This window comes from Primulina tabacum, chromosome 9 (genome assembly GCF_025594145.1).
Source record: "Primulina tabacum isolate GXHZ01 chromosome 9, ASM2559414v2, whole genome shotgun sequence".
Taxonomy (NCBI): domain Eukaryota; kingdom Viridiplantae; phylum Streptophyta; class Magnoliopsida; order Lamiales; family Gesneriaceae; genus Primulina; species Primulina tabacum.
The window spans coordinates 37,071,309-37,091,201 of record NC_134558.1 but is presented as its reverse complement, the minus strand read 5'-3'; the positions used below and the strand labels follow the sequence as shown (position 1 = coordinate 37,091,201).

The window sequence follows — 19,893 nt, the reverse complement described above, 5'->3', positions numbered from 1 at the left end:
TATGATCATCTTAGAGTGTTAGGCTGCCTTTGCTATGTTGTAGCTTCTCCTTTTGAGCATAAATTTTCAGCTCGTGCTGCAGCCTGTGTATTTTTGGGATACTCCAATGTTCAAAAAGGATATAAAGTCATGAATATTCAAACCAAGAAATTTTTTGTCTCACGAGATGTTGTGTTTCATGAGAACATATTTCCTTTTAATGACAAGGTGCCAATTGTTTTCCCATTCCCATCCTCGATGTCTTGTCCAAAAACCTTTTTTGAAGATGACTGCCTTCGTCAATCTATAACTGAGTCTCCAAGTTCTTCTATACCTGATGGTGATCATCCATTACCACTGAGACGATCTTCTAGAACGAAAATCATTCCTCAGTGGACCAGAGATTTTTCTTGTCCTACAATACATCACAGCAACTCCACTCAATGCTTGTATCCTATTTCTCAACACCTTTCTTATTCCAAATTTTCTCCAGCCTATCAAAAATTTGCAGCTGCTATTTCTTCATTTTCAGAACCTCGCTTTTATCATGAGGCAATAAAGGATTCTAGATGGCAAAAGGCTATGGAATTAGAACTTGCCGCTTTGGATTCGAATGGGACTTGGGATGTGGTTGATCTTCCTGATAATGTTAAACCCATTGGTTGTCGATGGGTGTACAAAGTGAAACATCATTCGGATGGATCCGTTGACAAATACAAAGCTCGTTTGGTTGCCAAAGGGTATACACAACAGCCGGGGATCGATTCCCATGACACTTTTTCTCCTACTGCCAAAATCGTCACCATACGCTGCTTGCTTAGCTTGGCAGCTAGCAATCATTGGCCATTAACTCAGATGGACGTGGCTAATGCTTTCATTCAAGGTGATTTGGATGAGGAGATCTTTATGACACTCCCATCTGGTTATCACATTCAAAATCCTCATAAAGTATGTCGTTTGCGCAAATCCTTGTACGGCCTTAAGCAGGCTTCGCGACAATGGAATCATAAATTTGCAGGCATCATGCAGGATGCAGGTTACACACAATCACACCATGATCACTCTCTATTTACCAAACGTGACTCCCAGAATATCACTATCTTGGTGGTTTATGTGGATGATATTGTCATCACAGGAAGTAATTCAGAGTTGATTGCAGAATTGAAGCTTTTCTTACACTCTCGGTTGCAAATCCGAGATCTTGGTAAGCTAAAATATTTCTTGGGCATTGAGATTGCTAGATCATCCGAAGGCATATACCTCAATCAGCGCAAGTATGCTTTAGAACTAATTGCAGATTCCGGTATATCTGGGAGCAGACCTTTTGAGACTCCGATGGAACAGAATAAGAAGTTGACCACTAAAGAATTGGATAGCATTATTGATCAAGCCAAACCTGGGAGTGCTTCTGACCCCTTGCTGCTCAGTCCTGATTCTTATCAGCGGTTGGTTGGTCGACTAATATATCTCACCATCACACGGCCTGACATATCATATGTGGTTCAACATCTCAGCCAATTCATGCATTCGCCAAAGCAATCTCACATGGATGATGCGGTCAGAGTACTCAAATATCTGAAATGCTCTCCTGGTCTTGGGATCTTCTTACCAGCCCAAAATTCTATGGTTCTTTCAGCTTATTGTGATTCCGATTGGGCTTCCTGTCCTATGACGAGGCGTTCCTTGACTGGTTTTTGTGTTAAACTTGGTAGTTCGTTATTGTCTTGGAGAACCAAGAAGCAAAACACAGTGTCAAGATCATCGGCAGAAGCCGAATACCGAGCCATGGCAACCACTACTTGCGAAATTGTTTGGATTCGTGGTATCTTGCATGATATGGGAGTCACTTTTCATCAACCAGCCACTCTTTACTGTGACAATATGGCAGCGCTTCATATTGCTGCTAATCCTATGTATCATGAACGTACTAAACATATTGAGATCGATTGTCACGTCGTCCGCGAGAAAATCATGCTGGGACTTCTTCAGACTGCTCATGTTTCTTCTACTGATCAACTTGCTGACATCTTCACCAAGAGCCTAGGCAAAGATCAGCACCATTATCTACTGTCCAAGCTTGGTACTCGAAATCTGTACCAAGCTTGAAGGGGGTATGTTGAGGGGCTTAGTTAGTTTGGTAATTGGCTTCTTACTGTGAAGCAACAAAACGTGTTTTGTTATTTTAGGCTTTTAGCAACTTTACGGTTACAGTAGTTGGTCTAGTATTTGTAATTTCACACACAACTATTTTTCTTTCTGTTCGAAATAATATGCAGAGTTCATCTTCTTCGGTTTCCCTCTTCACATTTAACACTATTCAAATGTATAAAAGCTGGTGCCATGGAGATTGACTAGAGTTATATCCTATCTTGTTATCAAATATCTTTCGGTTCTTGATCTTGGTTTATGGGCTTTCAGGATGTTATTACATTGTATGGTTCAAGCCAGAATAAGAAACTATTTGCCTTAAATTTCGTTCCCTTGTGGATCCAGCCGTTTGTTTCAGGTCTGGAATCTTCAGATTTTTACATACCATATCCATTTTCCATTTCACGGATAGAGAAGCTTTATCTACCCCATCAGATTCAGACTCTGAGACCTGTATTTAAGTGTTCAGAAATTTTATAGAAGTAACTTATTTGTTTATAATTTTTACATGTTTAAAGATCATCCTTTCCCATGTTATTTCTCCCCCAAAATATCTAGCGCAAGAAAGGCTGGATCTATCAGGAGGCCAAACAGTGGTAGTTGAATAACCTTTATTAACTTAAAATAATCTGAATTTTATACTCTGGCTTACTCTCTTTCATGATTAACTTTATGTTCTGCCAATACAAAACAAAATATCTCTCTGCATCTTAGTTACTAAACTTTGATACTTCATGATTTCGTAAAAGTAAATGAGTTTTGTGCATCAACGACCATAATTTTTTGCTTTTATTTTATGCATATGTTTAGGTGCTGAGATAGTGGATAAAGTTATTAGTAGTCTCCAGACTTCAGGGCTGGTTCATTCAGCTGGGATAGCGACTTCTTTGACAAATTCAGGACAACAATGGTGACTCGCACAATGGCTTCTACTTTTTTCCAAAAGTGATAATAATTGTTTCAAGATTTATGTAACCTCTGAATTTGTGTGTTTTGATGATATCAGGGATTTTCCAAATGGTTGGGCGCCGCTTCAGCACATGATTGTTGAAGGCCTTGCTAGGTGTGGATCCGAGAAAGCACGAGCTATTGCACAAGATATTGCAGTGAAGTGGATCAGAACAAACTACGCAGCATTCAAGAAAACGGGGAACGATGCATGAGAAATATGACGTACGGAAATGTGGAGAGGTTGGAGGAGGTGGGGAATACACACCCCAGGTAAGTCATATTTTACTTCGGAGTCGAAGAGATTTAAAACAAATTAACACTTTGTGCTATAGTTTTTTATGCTTAATTTGTTATGTTTTCGTACACAGACAGGGTTTGGTTGGTCAAATGGAGTTGTGTTAGCTTTCTTGGAAGAATTTGGATGGCCTAAAGACCTCAAGCTTGACTGTCCATAAGTAAGCATGGAAGGCATAGAAAACTCGTGATGGATGCATCGGAAGGGACAAAATGCTGATTCGGGTTAAACCAATCTGACCATGCGACAATGATTCAATCTCATGTTTAACTTGGGGACACTACGGGCCACTATTCAAACTTCAGGATTGATTATGAGATTTCCGAGAGTAAATATTTTTATACAAAATTATAATTTTATAATTAGCTTTAACACAACGGCATGATAATTTTAGTTGCAACTTTGAAGGGGTTTTTGTATAATATAAAATTTGTTAGGATGATTGTTAGATTTCCTCTTTTTTTTTTCGAAGATAGTGTTGGGTGTTCATGTTCAATGATTAAAGGGGATTTCAAAATACTTTTTGTAAAGAAGGAAGTGTATTTATTTAAATATACATAACAAAGAATAAGGTACCAAAAAAGCAATAGAGTTCATGGAATATATCATATGAAAGTTTATTTCTCAAATGGAAAAAAATATATTACAGACTCGATAGTAAATTTCAATTTGCCGACAAATTAAATCCTCATTTCAAGGATCATTTCATGAATCAAAACAAAAATAAAACAAGATTATGGCATATAAGAAGAAATAATTGCAGCAGAAATCATAAAGACGGGAATCTTGAGGAAGGACGAAGCAGAAGCCTGGACTGGAATGGAGCCAAAGACAGTAGGATAAGAGGGAGCGGAGCAGCAGCAGAATCGGGTGCCGGCGCCGATGAAATTGGATAAGATCCATTCCCATACACGAAAATGTGAAGCTTCTGTGATTTTTCACAGTGCCCTTCGACTCCACTGATGAAGTAAAAATCTCCGGGCTTCGTGATATTGAATAAAGAGTTGCCATCTTTCAGGTGCAAGATTGGATCTTTCAGATTGCAACTGTTGTAGGATTCAACATCTCTGACTTGGATGACCGAATCTCGACTTGGAGGGTACAAGAAAACTGCCCACAAAAACAAATTACAAAACAAACACGAATCACTCACCCGTAGGAAGAATCTAGTGATTCAGAATAAATGTACTTACAGAGGGAGTCTCCCATCTTGAGATTGTGATATTTTGACCATATGTCGTAGATTAGTGGATTTGAAGAAGTGGGAATCCCCCATGAATCTAAATCTCCAACTTTGTATGTATTGCCCAATACTTTTGTTTGGATTGATGCAAGAAAAAGAATGGAAAAATGAAAGAAATTTATGAATCTTGGAAGCTTTGAGAGATGAGCCATTTGGTAAATCTCGAGCTAAAGAGAGGACACAAAAATTCTGTGATCGTATGAAAGAATAAATAGTTAAATATATATATTATTGGATGTGTTTACACTGATTGGGAGATAAAGTCACAAAATTTTAAAAAAATACTTCATCCAAACATAAAATTTTAATTTAATTTTTTTTAAAAAAATAATTCCAAAAAAACCATGTTCAAGAAAAAAATATTTTTGCGCCAACTATATTTAGTGCTGTGAAAAGATTGAACGGCAATAGGTGGATACCATTTGTGCAAGTATTTAACTTGGCAGCTTGCGTCGACCATTTCCATACAACACAGGGCATCCATAGCTTCTGGAGAACTTCCACGTTCATCATTTCTGATTCAACTTCACTTGAGATTCTATGTTTTTCGTTTTTCTTATTTCTATCACAACATTTTATGAACAACTTGCTATAAAACCAGCGATTAACTTCATTCTGTCCCCTTGAATCAAGACCGATATGTAGTCAATGGGTGAATGAGACTGTAAATCCAATAATCATCATCGTGGAATACAATATACTCAATGTAGATTGGACTCGAATCGTTTACCCCTTCAACATTATCCCAGTAAAAGTCATTATTTCCTATTGCCAGAGGAATAAAAATTAGTTTTATACAATGATGCAAAAAAAAAAAAAAAAAAAAGAATCTGATAAAAGACCATTCATTCACTAAGCAGGAAACTCATTCACTCCAGTATTTCTCCTCGTGATCTTCGTTCTTCTCCTTCTCCTCATCATGCTTCTGTTTCGCTAAATTAGCAGCCTTCTTGAATTTCTTCACATCCTCCACCGCCGCACTTCTAAACAACCCCACATCCGCCGCCCCCGCCACCATGTGATACCCTCTTCGCTGCAACTCCTCCGCCCCGTCATGCGGCATCACGAAACCAGATAAATGTGCTTTACCTGCTTTTAGCACAGCCTTCTCTGCTCCCCGCAGTACCTCCTTCACTTTCTTGTGCCCTGGGTCCCATAAATACCCCATGCTTGCGCTCAAGTCCAGCGGCCCCATCTGTATGCAATCAACGCCGTCCACTGACGCGATTTCATCGATTTTCTTCACGCCATCTTCGCATTCCACCTGGCACATTATCAACAACTCCTCTTCGTAGTTGCTGAGATACCCTTCGTCAATGCCGTAGCCCGAGGCCCGGACAATCGGGTGGGCCGACCCGCGGACGCCTTTAGGAGGAAATAGACAGTATGAGACAGCTTTGCGGGCTGATTTGGGACTATCGATCATGGGGAACATGATCCCTTGAGGACCGAGGTCGAGGGCTTTTTTGGCCCAGGCGGCTGAGGACTCTGGAATGCGGAGGATGGCTGCGGTGTTGGTGGCGGCGAGGGCACGGAGGCAAGGAAGTGCATCGGAGATTCCTCCATGACCGTGTTCCATGTCCACAACGGCGAAGTCGTAGCCAGCCAAGCCGGCGATCTCGGCAAGGGTAGGCGAAAATGTGAGGAGGAAGATGCCATAGATGGTTTCTCCTTTCTTGAGGCGGGATTTGAGAGATTCCAATGAAGAGTCGGTTTCGACGGCTGTGGTGGAGGAAGAGGCGGCGAATTTGAAGGGTTTGAAATTCGGAAATAGGGTTTTCGATGATGGAAATGAAAGGTGTTGAATTGTTGAGGGAATGGTTTTGGCATTGGTGAGTGGGTGAGAATTTCTCAGAGCTGACAGTGCAGAAGAAGAAAGAGAGGTGTGGAATGGAGGAGACGATAGGGACGCCATTGTTAGTAAAAGAGAGCTCTTTGCGGATAAACAAACATATACATATATAATTCTGATAGTAGGCAGCACCAGCTGATTTGGTTGCAAAACTCAATGGATTAAAAAAAATTAAAAAAAAATATTATTTGGTTACAAAAACGATATTAAAATATTCTTTAAAGCTATAATTAAAAATAAAAACAAAAATATTTTTTAATGAATGGCAAGAGGCAGACAAATGTTTTGAAATGTAATAATCGGAAACCTCATTCAAATCATTTGTTGTTGTCTTTTCTCATGACATGTGTTTAATTGGACGTCTTTTTTTATTTCACCTGGTTGATTCCTTTTGATTTTTTTTCCCATTCGACGAAGACTTTAGAGAAGATGATAGTTAAACGAGCACCAGCTCATTCATTCTATTTAAGGTGGATCACTCTCTAAACCACTCAAGTGGCCACTCCGATAAAAATAAATAGAAGTTTTGAATACCAGCAATATACTTTGCCGATCCTGGATTCTGTACTCTTTATCATGTATTGCAAGAACTGGGATGCTGTACTGGTAAAATTTGACATAAATGGATATGCAAAACCCTTTTATGTAGCTGAGTTCCATATACTCCAACCTTTACAGGACAACGGTGCGCTGTCTCACAAAGCCCTCAGGCTCGAGTTCAAAATTAGAAGTCCCACCACTGTGTCTGTGAGCAGCAGCAGCCAGGATTATCAAGAACTGTACAAGAATCGAAGCTGCATCCATTATCCGGTGATGTTAATGAATCTTGTGCAACGTCTGCCACATTCAGAAAATCAGTCTCCTCCATGTAATCAACAGTTTTGCCTGCATCATAACACGAGGGCACGTAAAGCTCGTTGTTATGAGCTCGTTGAGTTTCGGGCTTCGCAGAAGTTGCTGTCCTCATGGGATCCTGGTAATTGTCTTGTACCTCATCATCTTTTTGGCCAGCCATATTTCTAAGCCTCTGCAGCTGAAATTTGTGAAGGAACAAAATTTGTCATATATTTACACGATCTGAAAGATTCTCGCATAAAGCTTCTTCTTACTCGTATTACTATGCATCAATAAAAACATTGACTGTCAGTACATATATATATACATATATATATATATATATATATATATTTATTTATTTACTACCTGGAGGAGCATGGTTTGATTCTCTTTCCTCAAAATATCAAACTGGGAAGACAACGCATCGAACTTTGTTTTAAGCATGGCGTATTCGTTCTCGATATGCTTGGATTTCGATCTGGCCCTTTTGTTCTGGAACCAAATGCCAACTTGTCTAGGCTGCAGCCCAAGCTTGCTAGCCAAGTTCATTTTCAGGCGTAGCTCTGGCCTCGATTCTGAGTCGAACATCGTCTCCAAAGACTTGATCTGTTCATCACTAAACCGTCTGCTCTTGTTTTTGCTCCTCTTAATAGTAGACATGAATTCTAAGTTGCTTCACCACTCTACCCTGGTAACTCCGAATTCCTAGGAATATATATGATTAGTTTGGCGAGCGACACTATTGGAGCTTTGATGCCCAATATATGGTGCGTATGTTATTGTTCATGTTGGTGGGCCTCGACTTAAAACTTGTGCCTTTTGAGATAACAAGTGTCTGCTTTGCCTAACATGAATCTTTTCAAATTGGTTCGTGAAATTTCTCTCTGTAGAAATTATAATCCAAGTAAAACTTTGTGTCTGAAAAACTATTTCACGAAACGAAAATATATATATACACAAACAATCATAAGGTCGAGATTCCTGGTTTGTTGCTGATCTATGTGGTAACAAAATCATTTAAATTAACTGGGTGAGATTTGTATTGAACTCAGACCTACTCCACAAAATTTTGGCTCGATTAAGATACGTATCGGTTCAAGAAATCAGATAAATATGTCGAAATTAGAGAACGTCACTGTCAGGTCGACACGTTGAATGAAATCATTTTTGTAAGCAGACAACGTTGGTCTGTGCTGTCCAATGAAGACCAAATGGATTCGTGCCACGTGCCCTGGCGTCTTTTAGATATTTGGACGCTTCTTTGCCGTTGATTTGAGGAATTTTCTTGAGTCAGTTCTCCAATGGCATTGGTTTAGGAGAATTTTCAAGATAATTTCTTCAAATAATAATAAACTCGTTTTACATTTGTGTACAGTTGTAATTGAACTAAGATCTCATTGATAATCCAAAACAGGTTAATTAAACGTATATTCAATACCTGACTTCCGATGTAGTTTCAAAAAGTAAAAATTATTTGAGGGCCAAAGAAGAATCCACATGTTTTGCTCATCGATGATTATATACAAACTGAAGGGTCATAGTGTTCACTTCGGGCACAGCATGTGGCCTCTTTGATTTCCAGAAAAATACCTCTTAGCATAACTAATTTTAGTCACTAACTATTCAATCAATTCTTTAGATACTTATTTCCTTTGGATAATGATACAATACATTAGATTTTATTATTTTAAATCATTAACAAACTCATTTTTGTCCCCAGACAAGGAAGAGAAATAATCAACACGATATACACGCGCGCACGAATCGGTTGCTGGTAAAGAATGAAGAAAAACTCATGAGGAATATAGATTATACTTTGGTACAGCCTCTTCTACCTTGTACATTGAGCCGTGTAAGGCGTTGAAATCTACCCAATAGTGTGTTGCTTGCAACCCTTTGGACCATAATGCTGAGAGCTGCGCCTCACCATTTTCCTACACAAGTAGCAGTAATGGTTTTGGCATGCCCAACAAAATATATGGTTGTTATTGCCCACCTGTCAAGATTACAATAAAATTAGGCAAAGGCAATAGTTGACCAAGAACTTAGACAAATGAATAAGACAAACGAATAATTCTGAAAATAAGATAGTTTGTATAGAATAAAAGCAATGAGAATTTGCATATAGGAGACTATCCAAAACCATGGTCATGTAAACAAAGGAAGGGACAAGACTGTACATTTTTTAAAAAATTTACTGCTACAACTTCTAACAGACAGTAAAAATAAGCACCACAAAAATCTGACGATTGTTGCTCATGCTCACGAGTTCTTGCGACACCCCTTCAACAAATCAAACCTTGCTTATTCACGATGCATCAACAATTTAGATAAATGGATCGTTTGTTATGCCTGCCAACAAATACACTTTCCTATTTCTTAATGATTTCACACCTACACTTTTCAACAAACGGTTTTTTGCTCAATTTAATTCTGTTTGATAATGATAAAATTTGATCCAATGGTATCGTGTAGCAGTTTCCTACTTGTATCCAAGTCGTTGCTTCCTCTTGTGACTTGAGACATGGCAATACTGAAATTGTTCCTACAAAATCCAACTACTTCGTATCAATCAAATAAATGAATCGATACTTTCACACACCTTTACATTGTCCTGACCACAATTAGGACACGGATGAGCATGATCAGCAAATAGTTGTGCTTGCATTTGTCCAGCAACTTGCCGACCATTCATCTCATCCCATTTCTGAATTTCTTCTGCTGGGAAAAATTCACAGTTTCCATTCCTACGTTAGATGAAATATCATATATTCAGAAAGTTCAACAGATAATTACTGACAAATTTTCAAACAGAATTGAACTATATTGTGTCCAAGCAGACAGCAAACCTGAAATGATCATATCCGGAAATTGCCTGATTACAACGGTAGCAGAAATATTGTCCACAATTATTGCACACCATCTTATTGCAGCCTTCAATACGAGATATAGCCATCTTACAAGAGGGGCATTGTTTTGCGAAACGATTTATCTCCTTACACTAAGAATCTGACTGATCATATCTTGCTCTCGACGCCTTTGTTCATCTTTCATTTGACATGAATTTTGTCGCTCCTGATATTAAGGTCAAGAACCCAGCAAAAGTAAATATACCAGTTCTAGAAAGGTACTTACAAAACGCAGGAGAAACAGATGAACAAGAAACTATGAACAGAATTTAACAGTTGGAAAACTAAATTAAATTTATGTTTCGTGAAATAATATTTTCATTTGTAAACTTAATCATCAACCATTTTTTCACGATTTCAAATACATCACAGTTGAAATTATGCAAGCACAACCAAAAAATACTTCCAAATACAAAAAATATGCATTCTATGGATTTATCTACAAAAATATTAGGTGACACAACAGCCGATCAAAACTAACAAAATAAAGAGTAATTCAACAGTTTCTTAACATGCCAAGGGTAACTTAGTGTAATAATTACTAACTTCTGATTTAAGTTTGTTGGAATGAAAAATTAGAACACCTTTTAAAATAAGAGAATTAACGAGGGCTTCCTTAAAGATAATCATATTTTACAATCTGCAGCACTTTCTCATATTAAAATCATATATACACTGAATACATCATACTTGACTTTTGACACTCTGCTGCATTGTGAAATAGTATTGTGGGTTTTTCATTATATCCAGATTTGAACCACAAGTTCTGCTTCACACTAGCATCAAAATTACCGTAAATAAAGTTCACATAACGTGGAAACTCTATACCTGGAGAACAAGTAGTTTCATCTCTGGTGTCATACATGCAACTCCAACATGGCGCCGCTCCCTGCAAAGTGAACAATAGCTATAGTAGCAATTCGAGCACTGTGCATGGTGATCTTCATCCTCAAGGCTGGCTGTCTCACATCTCGGGCAGTAAACAACATCTGACATTAAATCAAGTGCTTTCTGTAACATAAGGGACTCCCAGTTTTCAAACTCTTCTTCACCCAGTAATCTTTTAAGTAAACCAGGTGGAATTATGCCCCCACATTTTGTGTAAGGGCATTGCAGTTTCATTACCGTTCCTTCCTTTACATGCATGTCAGAAAAAGTTTTCATACATTTCCAGCAATAATAGTGCTGACATGGAAGCCTGATGAACTCTGAGCCTGGTGCAAGTCAACAATGTAAGAAACTATTTTCAAAGAATCATAAGAATGCCAATTTCTGAGCTGATATTATATTTAAGATTCTAGCTATTTTCCAATTCAAAAGTTAAACTCCTAGATCATCTTCTGTAACCCGGGCTTGCCTGATGTATCGTAACACCAAACCCTGACATCTTTAACACATTTTTAAGCTCCCAATGGTCCTAGGTTTCTAGGCATGTCTTATAGCAAGAAAATGTGGAAGCAATAATCTTGTTCATTGATTTTCATGATTGAAGAATTACATGATTTATGAGCCAATATCTTCCCTTTAAATTAGGAGTAGAGATTCAATAAGGACTAATATAATCCATAAAATATATAACCAAAGATATCAAGGCTACCATCGAGAAAAATATTTTATTCCATAAAATTGAGATTTAATTGATAGAAAATGGAGCTCAACTAGGTTTTCCAACACTTGTCTTTCATAATTTGAGACTTCATGATATTATCTAATCAATCCATCCCACAACACACTACTTCAATGCTACCTAAACCAAAAGATCCAGCAGGTTTATATACTCTCTCGATAGAGCTTGATTGTGTGAGTGGATGAAACAAATTGTGGGACAACAATGTCATTAAACCACATACACTCTTACTATGTTCAGGGAATATGAAGTAAATAAACCACTCATTATACAATAGTTGCAGAGAGCTAGATTAAATACCAGAAAACTCGCCAAAACAGATTTTGCATTCTTGAATGTTTCTGCAGAAATTCTCATGGCTCTGTTCATCATTGTAACTCTTCAGTAGAGGAATGTCAACATCAGGGGACACACTTCCACCGATTGCCCATATATCTCCATTCTTTACATCATAAGGCCCAAGAATCATCTCATGGTCAAACCCAAGATAAGAGAGGGTACAACAGCGTAACCACTCCACCCATTGGTAAATAATCTCTTGGCCCGCTTGTTCTTTCCAAATAGAATCGAACTTGCAGCAGAGATCGGAGATTTTAGCAGAATTCAGCCATTGAGCAGATAAGGTAATGTGAGGAGCTAGGTTGCTAGGATATGATTTAGGTAGTAAACATGACAATATAACTGGTGGAAGATATTCAACAGTGAAAGAGTATGAGAAATCCAGAGAGCAGCCATCTCTTTTCTCAAGGCTGTCGGAGGTGCAAAACTTTGCAACAACGTTAAGTCCCTTTGGCACTTCAACATGGACATGAATCTGCAAAACAAAATCATTGTTGGAACTTCTTTCTACAAAAAATATATTTATCAATCGTGAAATAACCTGGAACGACTTGAAGCCACTCTGGTTGTCTAAGACGACAATATCATCTCCATAAATGTATTCCAGAGCTAGCAGCTGCAAGAATAAAAAACACAGACATTGAGAGATAGATCACTGCAGTGTGAAGTGTAAACAGACGTACAAAATCTACGTGCTCCAAAGACCTGCCAACATCTAACAAGGATCAAACAAAAGAAAAAAATAGCTGTTCCACTGATGCATGCTATGGCCTTGTTCATTGACATACAAGCAACGAAGCAACACTTCACATGTAAGTGAGAATATCTGGTAAAAATGTTTTTTTATACATACATGTTTTATAAAATGAAAAGGTTTGTTAAAATAATTATTTTGGAGAGATAAAATTTACATAATTTTTCTCAAAAAAATTACTTAGGTGATGAGCAAGGTAAGTATATCTAAAATGCTTTACTTAGGTGATAATCAAGGTAAGTTTTCCACATTTGTAACTGAGTCTTCTAGCTTCAATAGCATCAAATGTGTTAGCAAAGTAGCCCTGTTCCTCCATTTTAGATTAGTTTCAAGATGCTTAAGTTTTGCTATAGAATGATGCTAGCTTTTCTAGATCAATCATACCAACAAGGATATACTTCTTCGTAGAAGTTATGTAAAATTATAATACAAAGATTTCACCAGGTAATATAGCAAGAGTTTCAAAGCGATACAAAAGTATATAGCTGATCTCGTCGCACCAGACAGAGGTGAATCCTCCATTGGAGAAGCACATTTATCAAATAAAAAACGAAAAAATAACAGAGAAACAAAAAAGGCACATACAATATTTCTCAAGATCGAACAAAATACAAGCATTGTTAACTGAGTACCTCATCCTCCTGCCGCTGAATATTGACGCTCATGTGCTCCTCCGACAACTCTGGCTCTTCAACTCTAGTTCTAAGCTCCTCCAGCCGTTTACCAGCATTATCCAAATCATTATTGTCATAAGAACGAGACCCTTTAACATTCTCCATCACTTTTTTACCTCCATCACAATCAAGATTCAATCTTGAAACTGTCAAACTTTCAGAATCATCCTCCAAATCGTGTATATTGTCATAATTCGAATCAAGCCTCGATCTTGAGCCGGGTCCACTATTAGAACTCCCATTTTCTCCGTCTCCTTTCTCGAACTTCTTCGAATTTCTTGTATTTTGACATAATTCAGAATCTTGTGTTTTTTGTAATTTTAATTTTTAAAAAACAAAAAAAAATAATAAAAAAGAAAATTTGGGAGACGGGGTGGAAGGCCATGATTTCATAATCTTGTGTTTTTGGTAATTTTAATTTTTAAAAAACAAAAAAAAGAAAAAGAAAAATGAGGCGCCCATCATGGTACACACCATGATTGTGCAGGGTAGCATTTCTCTACTTTTACATACATTTATTGTAATCACAATTAAAGTTTTAAAATTTTAATTTAACAAAAAATCATTAAAATAGTTTATCATATATCTAAGTATATTATTACTTACTTTACAAATTACACGTGTCGCGTTCATTTTAACCTCTCTTTCGTCCATATTCGACCCAGCCCAGCCCCAAGGCCACGTCACCTTTTTCCCAGCTTCTTCTCCTGCAAAGCGCCATTACACCTTTCCCTCATTCGAAAATCAAAATCTCCTCAAAACCCTCGCCGTACGTACATATTTCAACGCACACACGATGCTTCATTCGTACGCCACCGACACGCAGAACAAGTGCACGGAGCTGGCCTCGGCCGTGGCCGCCGCGACGTCTCCGCCACAGATTTCCGACGCTTGCTCTGCCGTGGAGTCCTTTCTCCGGAGGCACACCCCCAACCAACAGAGATGGTTTTTCTCCATCACTTTCCCGTCCCTAATTTGCAGGCTCTTTGGCTTCGATGATTCGTCGCCTCCTTCAGCTCTGAGGCGTCACTTTACTAACGGATGGATCGATATTGCTGCTACGGAAAATGATTTGGAGCTTACAGGTTAGGTTATATGTTCGCACCAATGTCGTGATTTGGTTTTCTTATTGATTTTGAAATGCTGTGTGGACGAGCTGAATTTCGCAAGATCTCGGGAATTTATGATGCTTTTTCGTGGCTTTACTCGCTTAGTCGATATAGGATTATGTACGAAGATCTGTTTTATGGTGATAATTTGATGTTTTTAATTTCAGCTGTTTCCTTTCTGGAACAGTGAAGTGTTATTGCATTGTAGTTGTCGATTGTTGATATGATTTTGTTTCTTCTTTTGGCTTGCTGTATCAACTAAGATAGACAGTGACGCAGTTACTTTCATTATATTTCTTCAGTAGTTTGAAATTTTCTGTTATTTATTTTAGACGTGTTTACTTGGAGATTTTGAAAATCAATGGAAGACTTGCATGTTCCTTTTCGTACTTCATATTTGGTTATAGGGATTTTTTCAAATTTTTCGGGAAGACTGATATGTTTTTTCTCTATGTCCCATGCTTCTGTGTGCTTGCAGGTGAACTCTTGAACCTTCTATCACCAAATGGAGTGTTGTTGTCCTCAATTTATGAAGTGGACCGACTGTCTCTTGTTAAGTATGTTTTTCCAGTTGAACGCCTGCCAGAATGGGTTAGGTACATGCTTCAAAATCAACGAGATTATTTAGGTTTGGCTAACTTATGCCCGTTGTTCGAAAGTAGGGTTATGGAAGATTCAGTTAAGGCCTATTCAAGTCAGGTGCAATTAAATGTTTTTGAATACTACTTCTTTTGGTTTGCTTATTCTCCTATTTGTAGTGGAAATAGTGAGAGTACAGAGGCTGTGAAGGTTCAGAGAACTAAAAAATTTAGGTTGGAGAACTGGTCCAAATCATTCCCTGGTCTTTCAAATGCCAAACGTGGAACAGAAAAGAAGACCGAGAGTAATTTGTATATACAGCTAATATACATCTATCTTCATTCATTTGTTCCTTTTGGCGACCTGAATACGCATCAAGCATATTATCGTTCCATACTGCATTATTCTACTGGTTATGATAATTCGGCGATCGAGCGGGCAGAATTTGTGGTTTATACATTTATCCATTTTTGGTTGGTTGATAATGACTTTTCACCCCTGCCTGTGGGTTTGTGCAAGTCCTTTGGAATAACTTTTCCTCTTAACTCTGTTCTGGGTGAAACTCCACCTGCTGCAGGACTCGCTGATGTGTTAAATGTTTTTGTCAAGTATCTGAATTTGAATTCGATCCCACCGTCAAAAGAGTCTGATCAGATTGATCATGTTGGGAGTCCTGGATGGAGGGTATCAGGTTTGGTTGATCTTGTCAAGTCAAGTGATGTTGCACCTAGCGTGCATTCCAATGGATCTTGGAACTTGCTGATTCAGAGGCCTTTATACAGATTTATTTTGAGAACATTTCTGTTTTGTCCTGTGGGAACATCTATAAAGAATGCATCGCAAGTTTTTTCGCTTTGGGTTAATCACATGGAACCTTGGTCCATTAGTTTTGAAGAGTTTCCTGATCTTGATGAACTTTCTGGAATCTCAAATAAAACAGCCAAAAGCGTCACAAGAGTATCATCTCATGAATACTCGGCTTCTTGGCAGGGATATGTATTGGCCAACTACCTGTTTTACAGCTCTTTAGTCATGCATTTTATTGGATTTGCACACAAGTTCCTGCACACGGATACAGAAGTTATAGTTCAGATGGTTGCAAAGGTCTATTTCTCTCCAGAAACATTTCAAGATAGCTTTTTGTTTCATTAATCTGTTTCACTCTTATTTTGCATCAAAACATCATTAGTTTATGTTTATGTTTTTTTTCCTGAGTGAAAAACATGCAAAAAAAAGTCACCAATCAAACAGCAAGAATGTTAACTTGTATATAACTTGACATCTAGTCTTCGCAAGAAATTTGATTAATTATGTTTCGTATTTTCTGCTTTTTTCCCGTACATTCCACTTCTTTTTCTCGTGACCAAGGACAGTTTTTCTTTCTTCCTGTACTAAATAATCAAAAATTAAAAAAAAATTATACTATTTACATTATCTCCAGTAGTACCGTTTACCTGATTAACTATTATTTTATCAATTTTTTTCGCAGGTTATCAACATCTTAACTTCGTCTAATGAGCTTATGGATCTCTTAAAAAACACAGATACTGTTTACCATTCAAAAGTTACAGGATCATCTAAATCGATGCTTAATACTTTAAACAGATTTGTTCCCACAATTCGCCGGCAGTTGCAGGTATGCCTTTGCTTTCGTTTTTTTTTGTCAGATGTTCCGAGTCTAGACCTTTTCTTCCAGGAATTTTTTCCCCTAAATGTTAGTTCTGAAGATCACCTCTCTATTATTGGAGGGAAATATCTTGTATATTATGTCCCTGGTGCCTTCAACTTTTCACTTCAGATTTTTTATGCATTTGTAAACACATCAATTAGTTTTCATTTTCTTTGTATGTTTGCTCTATGTTATAAGTTTTGAGTCTTCTGATCATTATCCAGATAAAAGCCATTGTGGCTGCTAAGGGATTTCATTATTGCTTTCAAATTTTGGCCACTCTTCTAATACACATGCCAAGGCATCACGGACTGTCTCGTTGCCAGATTCAAATAATTTCGAAGTTGTGTTCATTTGGATTAAGGGAACATTATCAGACGTCTTGCGGCAGATTGAGATAATTTTCGAAAGTGTATTCGTGGTTAGGAAGCATTATTCTAGTCTATATTGTGACATAGAAAACTAGTTTTTAGAATGTGTGCATCGATATTATAGCCTGTATATAAATTTTGCTGGTTTTGGAGACATTTAGGATTGGGAGTATGGCCTATGCGAGAACAATGCAGATGGATCTTTTTTATGTGAGAACTGGAACAAAGATCTACAACTGTTTGCTGATGGTGAAGACGGTGGACATCATTTGCTTCAGGTTTGAGCTATATAAATTCTAATCTTGCTACTTTTTTTACCCGCCCACACCCCTTGCTTCACTTCACATTGTGTTTACCTGTGAGACTTTTTCCCCAGCTCTTTCTGTTGCGAGCGGAGTCTGAGCTGCAATCCCTTTCTGGAAACAATGTTGTTCAGAATCTACAAAATCTTGACTCACTGAAAGCCCAAGTAAACCAGTTGTTTGGAGGCCCAATTATAAAGTCGTCATCTGGAGCATTGGAGTTCAGACAATGCCATCAATCATGCCATGAAATCTTCAAGCCGAGAGGATCTGGTAACCAAATGGGGGCTGAGATTAGATACAAGGGTGACTCGATGAAACGTCCCATCTCTGATGATGAGATTGCATGGCTTGCAAAGTTGCTCGTCAATTTATCGAGTTGGATGAACGAGTGTTTTGGGCTAAACCAGGTTCACTTCACTCAAGGAGGTCATGGTTGGTCATATGTGGAGGTGCCAAGTGGCATAAGAAGCGTGTATGGACCTAAGGAAACCGTGGAAGTGGTTTCATTTTCTCTTGTTTCTTGGATTATCTGGTTGGGGGAATCCGGGGTGCAATTCATGAGACACCATCATTTGAGGATAAATCTCCGGGCGCTAGCTTCGAAAAAAGTAGCAGTGATGTTGCTTATTTTTGCGGCATATAATCTTTTAAAGAAAGCCATTGCTTTGTAGATAGATTTATTATTGTATATAATACTTGCTTGCTCTATGGTTATGAAATTTTGAAGAAACAGAGTAAGATATTGCACAGAAAACTCGATGTTGTTTTAATTTTGATATTTAAATTTTATTTTTACTAATGAAAGGTGGGTGATCAAGGGGGACAAAAAAAAGAGAAATTTGAAAATCAATAGGATGATATTATCTGTAAAGGACCAACAATTCAAACAACATATGACATTAACAGTGCGATTGTACTATCAACATTTTTCTGGAGTAAAACCATTCCCCCCTCAATACGTTACTATTGAGCCAACATCCGGTGACCCTTGTCCCAAACTAGTAGAGATTCATTACATGAAGCATGCACCATTTTGAAATAACACTCGCCGTTTCATAGACTTCAATGAAGCTTACATTTGCTTCGCGGGAGATGCTCTAGATTGGCTTTACTGCCCATTTGTGTGATTCTTCGAACATATATGACATATGTTGAGCAGAAAATGGTAAACTAAAGTAATGCATGTCAAATGAATGCTCATTCCATAACTTCATCAATCGTCACAACTCGGCCTTCCGCAATTGACAATTGTGCCGCAACTCCTATAGCTACAGAAGCCAATCCATCATGCATATCTACATCAAGTGGCTGAGCCCCCGTTGCTCTTACTGCCGATAAAAACTGAAGATGCCCAGATTTGCAGAGAGGCTTCTCCGCCAACACGTGATGGGGTTTCGGGTATTTGATGATATCCATCAAGATTTCATAGTGAGTCGTGTTGGGAGTTGAAACAACCAGAACATCGCACAACCCACTATCTAGAAGCTCCTAGTGGCTCGCAAAAAACTTCGAATCCACAAATAAAAGCGCATCATTTGGGTATCACACAAACAAAGTCAAGCAAAACCAGAAGAGGCCGGTTAAATGATCGTCCAAGACCCAGGGCTTCTTGTTGGGAAGGCAAATGAGGATCAGCTATGGCAACCACAGCAACCCCTCGAGGCTTGAGATGATAAAGGTTATTGAGATGTTCTCTCCCCCATCATTCCAACACCGATTACGCCATATTTTATCACTTTGTCAGCCATAACAAACCTAATTCAATTTCTTCTCGTGCACAACTATTTTAGCTCTGCTCGGAAACGAAGCACATTTGACTCGGATTGAATTCTAATGCATTGATTTGTTATTTTAATAATACAGTATATATTATATAATATAATATATATATATATATATATATAATTTCAAGGATAAAATATAATTATTTTTTATATCAATTAAATCAAAAAAACCAATTAACATTGATAAAATATCACAATACATGAATTTATATTAATAATGATAAATAAAAATTAAAATAAATTTGAAACGATAACAATAGAATCAAACCTAGAGATAGACGAAATTTTGATTAAACCACAATGAATGATAATAACGATTTAATTCGAAAATAGGTTTGATTAATTCATAAATCCGATTTTTTTAAACCAAAAATCATATAAATAAGTTTTTCGATCTTATTTCGGTTGTTTTATAAAATACCAGTCAAATCGAATATATCGAGTTTCTACTAAATAGATTTCTGTAAT

General features: G+C 37.7%; 5 protein-coding genes across 6 annotated transcripts; 1 reads left to right on the top strand and 4 right to left on the bottom strand.

The window, feature by feature from the left end:
- Positions 1-3,974: 3,974 nt before the first annotated feature.
- LOC142555758 (early nodulin-like protein 8) lies at positions 3,975-5,038 on the bottom strand. Its single transcript, XM_075666833.1, is given in 3 exon segments — positions 3,975-4,229; positions 4,232-4,483; positions 4,567-5,038. Coding segments are annotated over 3 exon segments (576 nt in total). The 5' UTR covers positions 4,769-5,038; the 3' UTR covers positions 3,975-4,107.
- A 231-nt stretch (positions 5,039-5,269) lies between these two features.
- On the bottom strand, positions 5,270-6,674 carry LOC142555756 (uncharacterized). Its single transcript, XM_075666831.1, has 2 exons — positions 5,459-6,674; positions 5,270-5,381 (listed from the first exon to the last, which is right to left on the bottom strand). The coding sequence occupies exon 1, from the start codon at positions 6,529-6,531 to the stop codon at positions 5,482-5,484; it is 1,050 nt and encodes a 349-aa protein (XP_075522946.1). The 5' UTR covers positions 6,532-6,674; the 3' UTR covers positions 5,270-5,381; positions 5,459-5,481.
- A 423-nt stretch (positions 6,675-7,097) lies between these two features.
- Positions 7,098-8,791, bottom strand: LOC142555757 (homeobox-leucine zipper protein HOX6-like). The gene is made up of 2 exons (XM_075666832.1): positions 7,672-8,791; positions 7,098-7,501 (listed from the first exon to the last, which is right to left on the bottom strand). The coding sequence occupies exons 1-2, from the start codon at positions 7,963-7,965 to the stop codon at positions 7,193-7,195; spliced, it is 603 nt and encodes a 200-aa protein (XP_075522947.1). The 5' UTR covers positions 7,966-8,791; the 3' UTR covers positions 7,098-7,192.
- A 134-nt stretch (positions 8,792-8,925) lies between these two features.
- Positions 8,926-13,928, bottom strand: LOC142555755 (uncharacterized). Its single transcript, XM_075666830.1, is given in 8 exon segments — positions 8,926-9,301; positions 9,908-10,052; positions 10,155-10,299; positions 10,302-10,380; positions 11,043-11,428; positions 12,142-12,655; positions 12,722-12,796; positions 13,567-13,928. Coding segments are annotated over 8 exon segments (1,620 nt in total). The 5' UTR covers positions 13,714-13,928; the 3' UTR covers positions 8,926-9,172.
- Positions 13,929-14,269: 341 nt separating this feature from the next.
- Positions 14,270-18,437, top strand: LOC142555754 (uncharacterized). Of its 2 annotated transcripts, none has more exons than XM_075666829.1 (5): positions 14,270-14,693; positions 15,874-16,400; positions 16,786-16,932; positions 17,498-17,614; positions 17,713-18,437. In XM_075666829.1, the coding sequence occupies exons 1-5, from the start codon at positions 14,405-14,407 to the stop codon at positions 18,310-18,312; spliced, it is 1,680 nt and encodes a 559-aa protein (XP_075522944.1). In that variant the 5' UTR covers positions 14,270-14,404; the 3' UTR covers positions 18,313-18,437. The 2 variants fall into 2 exon arrangements, with proteins under 2 accessions (XP_075522944.1, XP_075522943.1); XM_075666828.1 differs by having other exon boundaries at positions 15,196-16,400.
- The last annotated feature ends 1,456 nt before the right edge of the window (positions 18,438-19,893 follow it).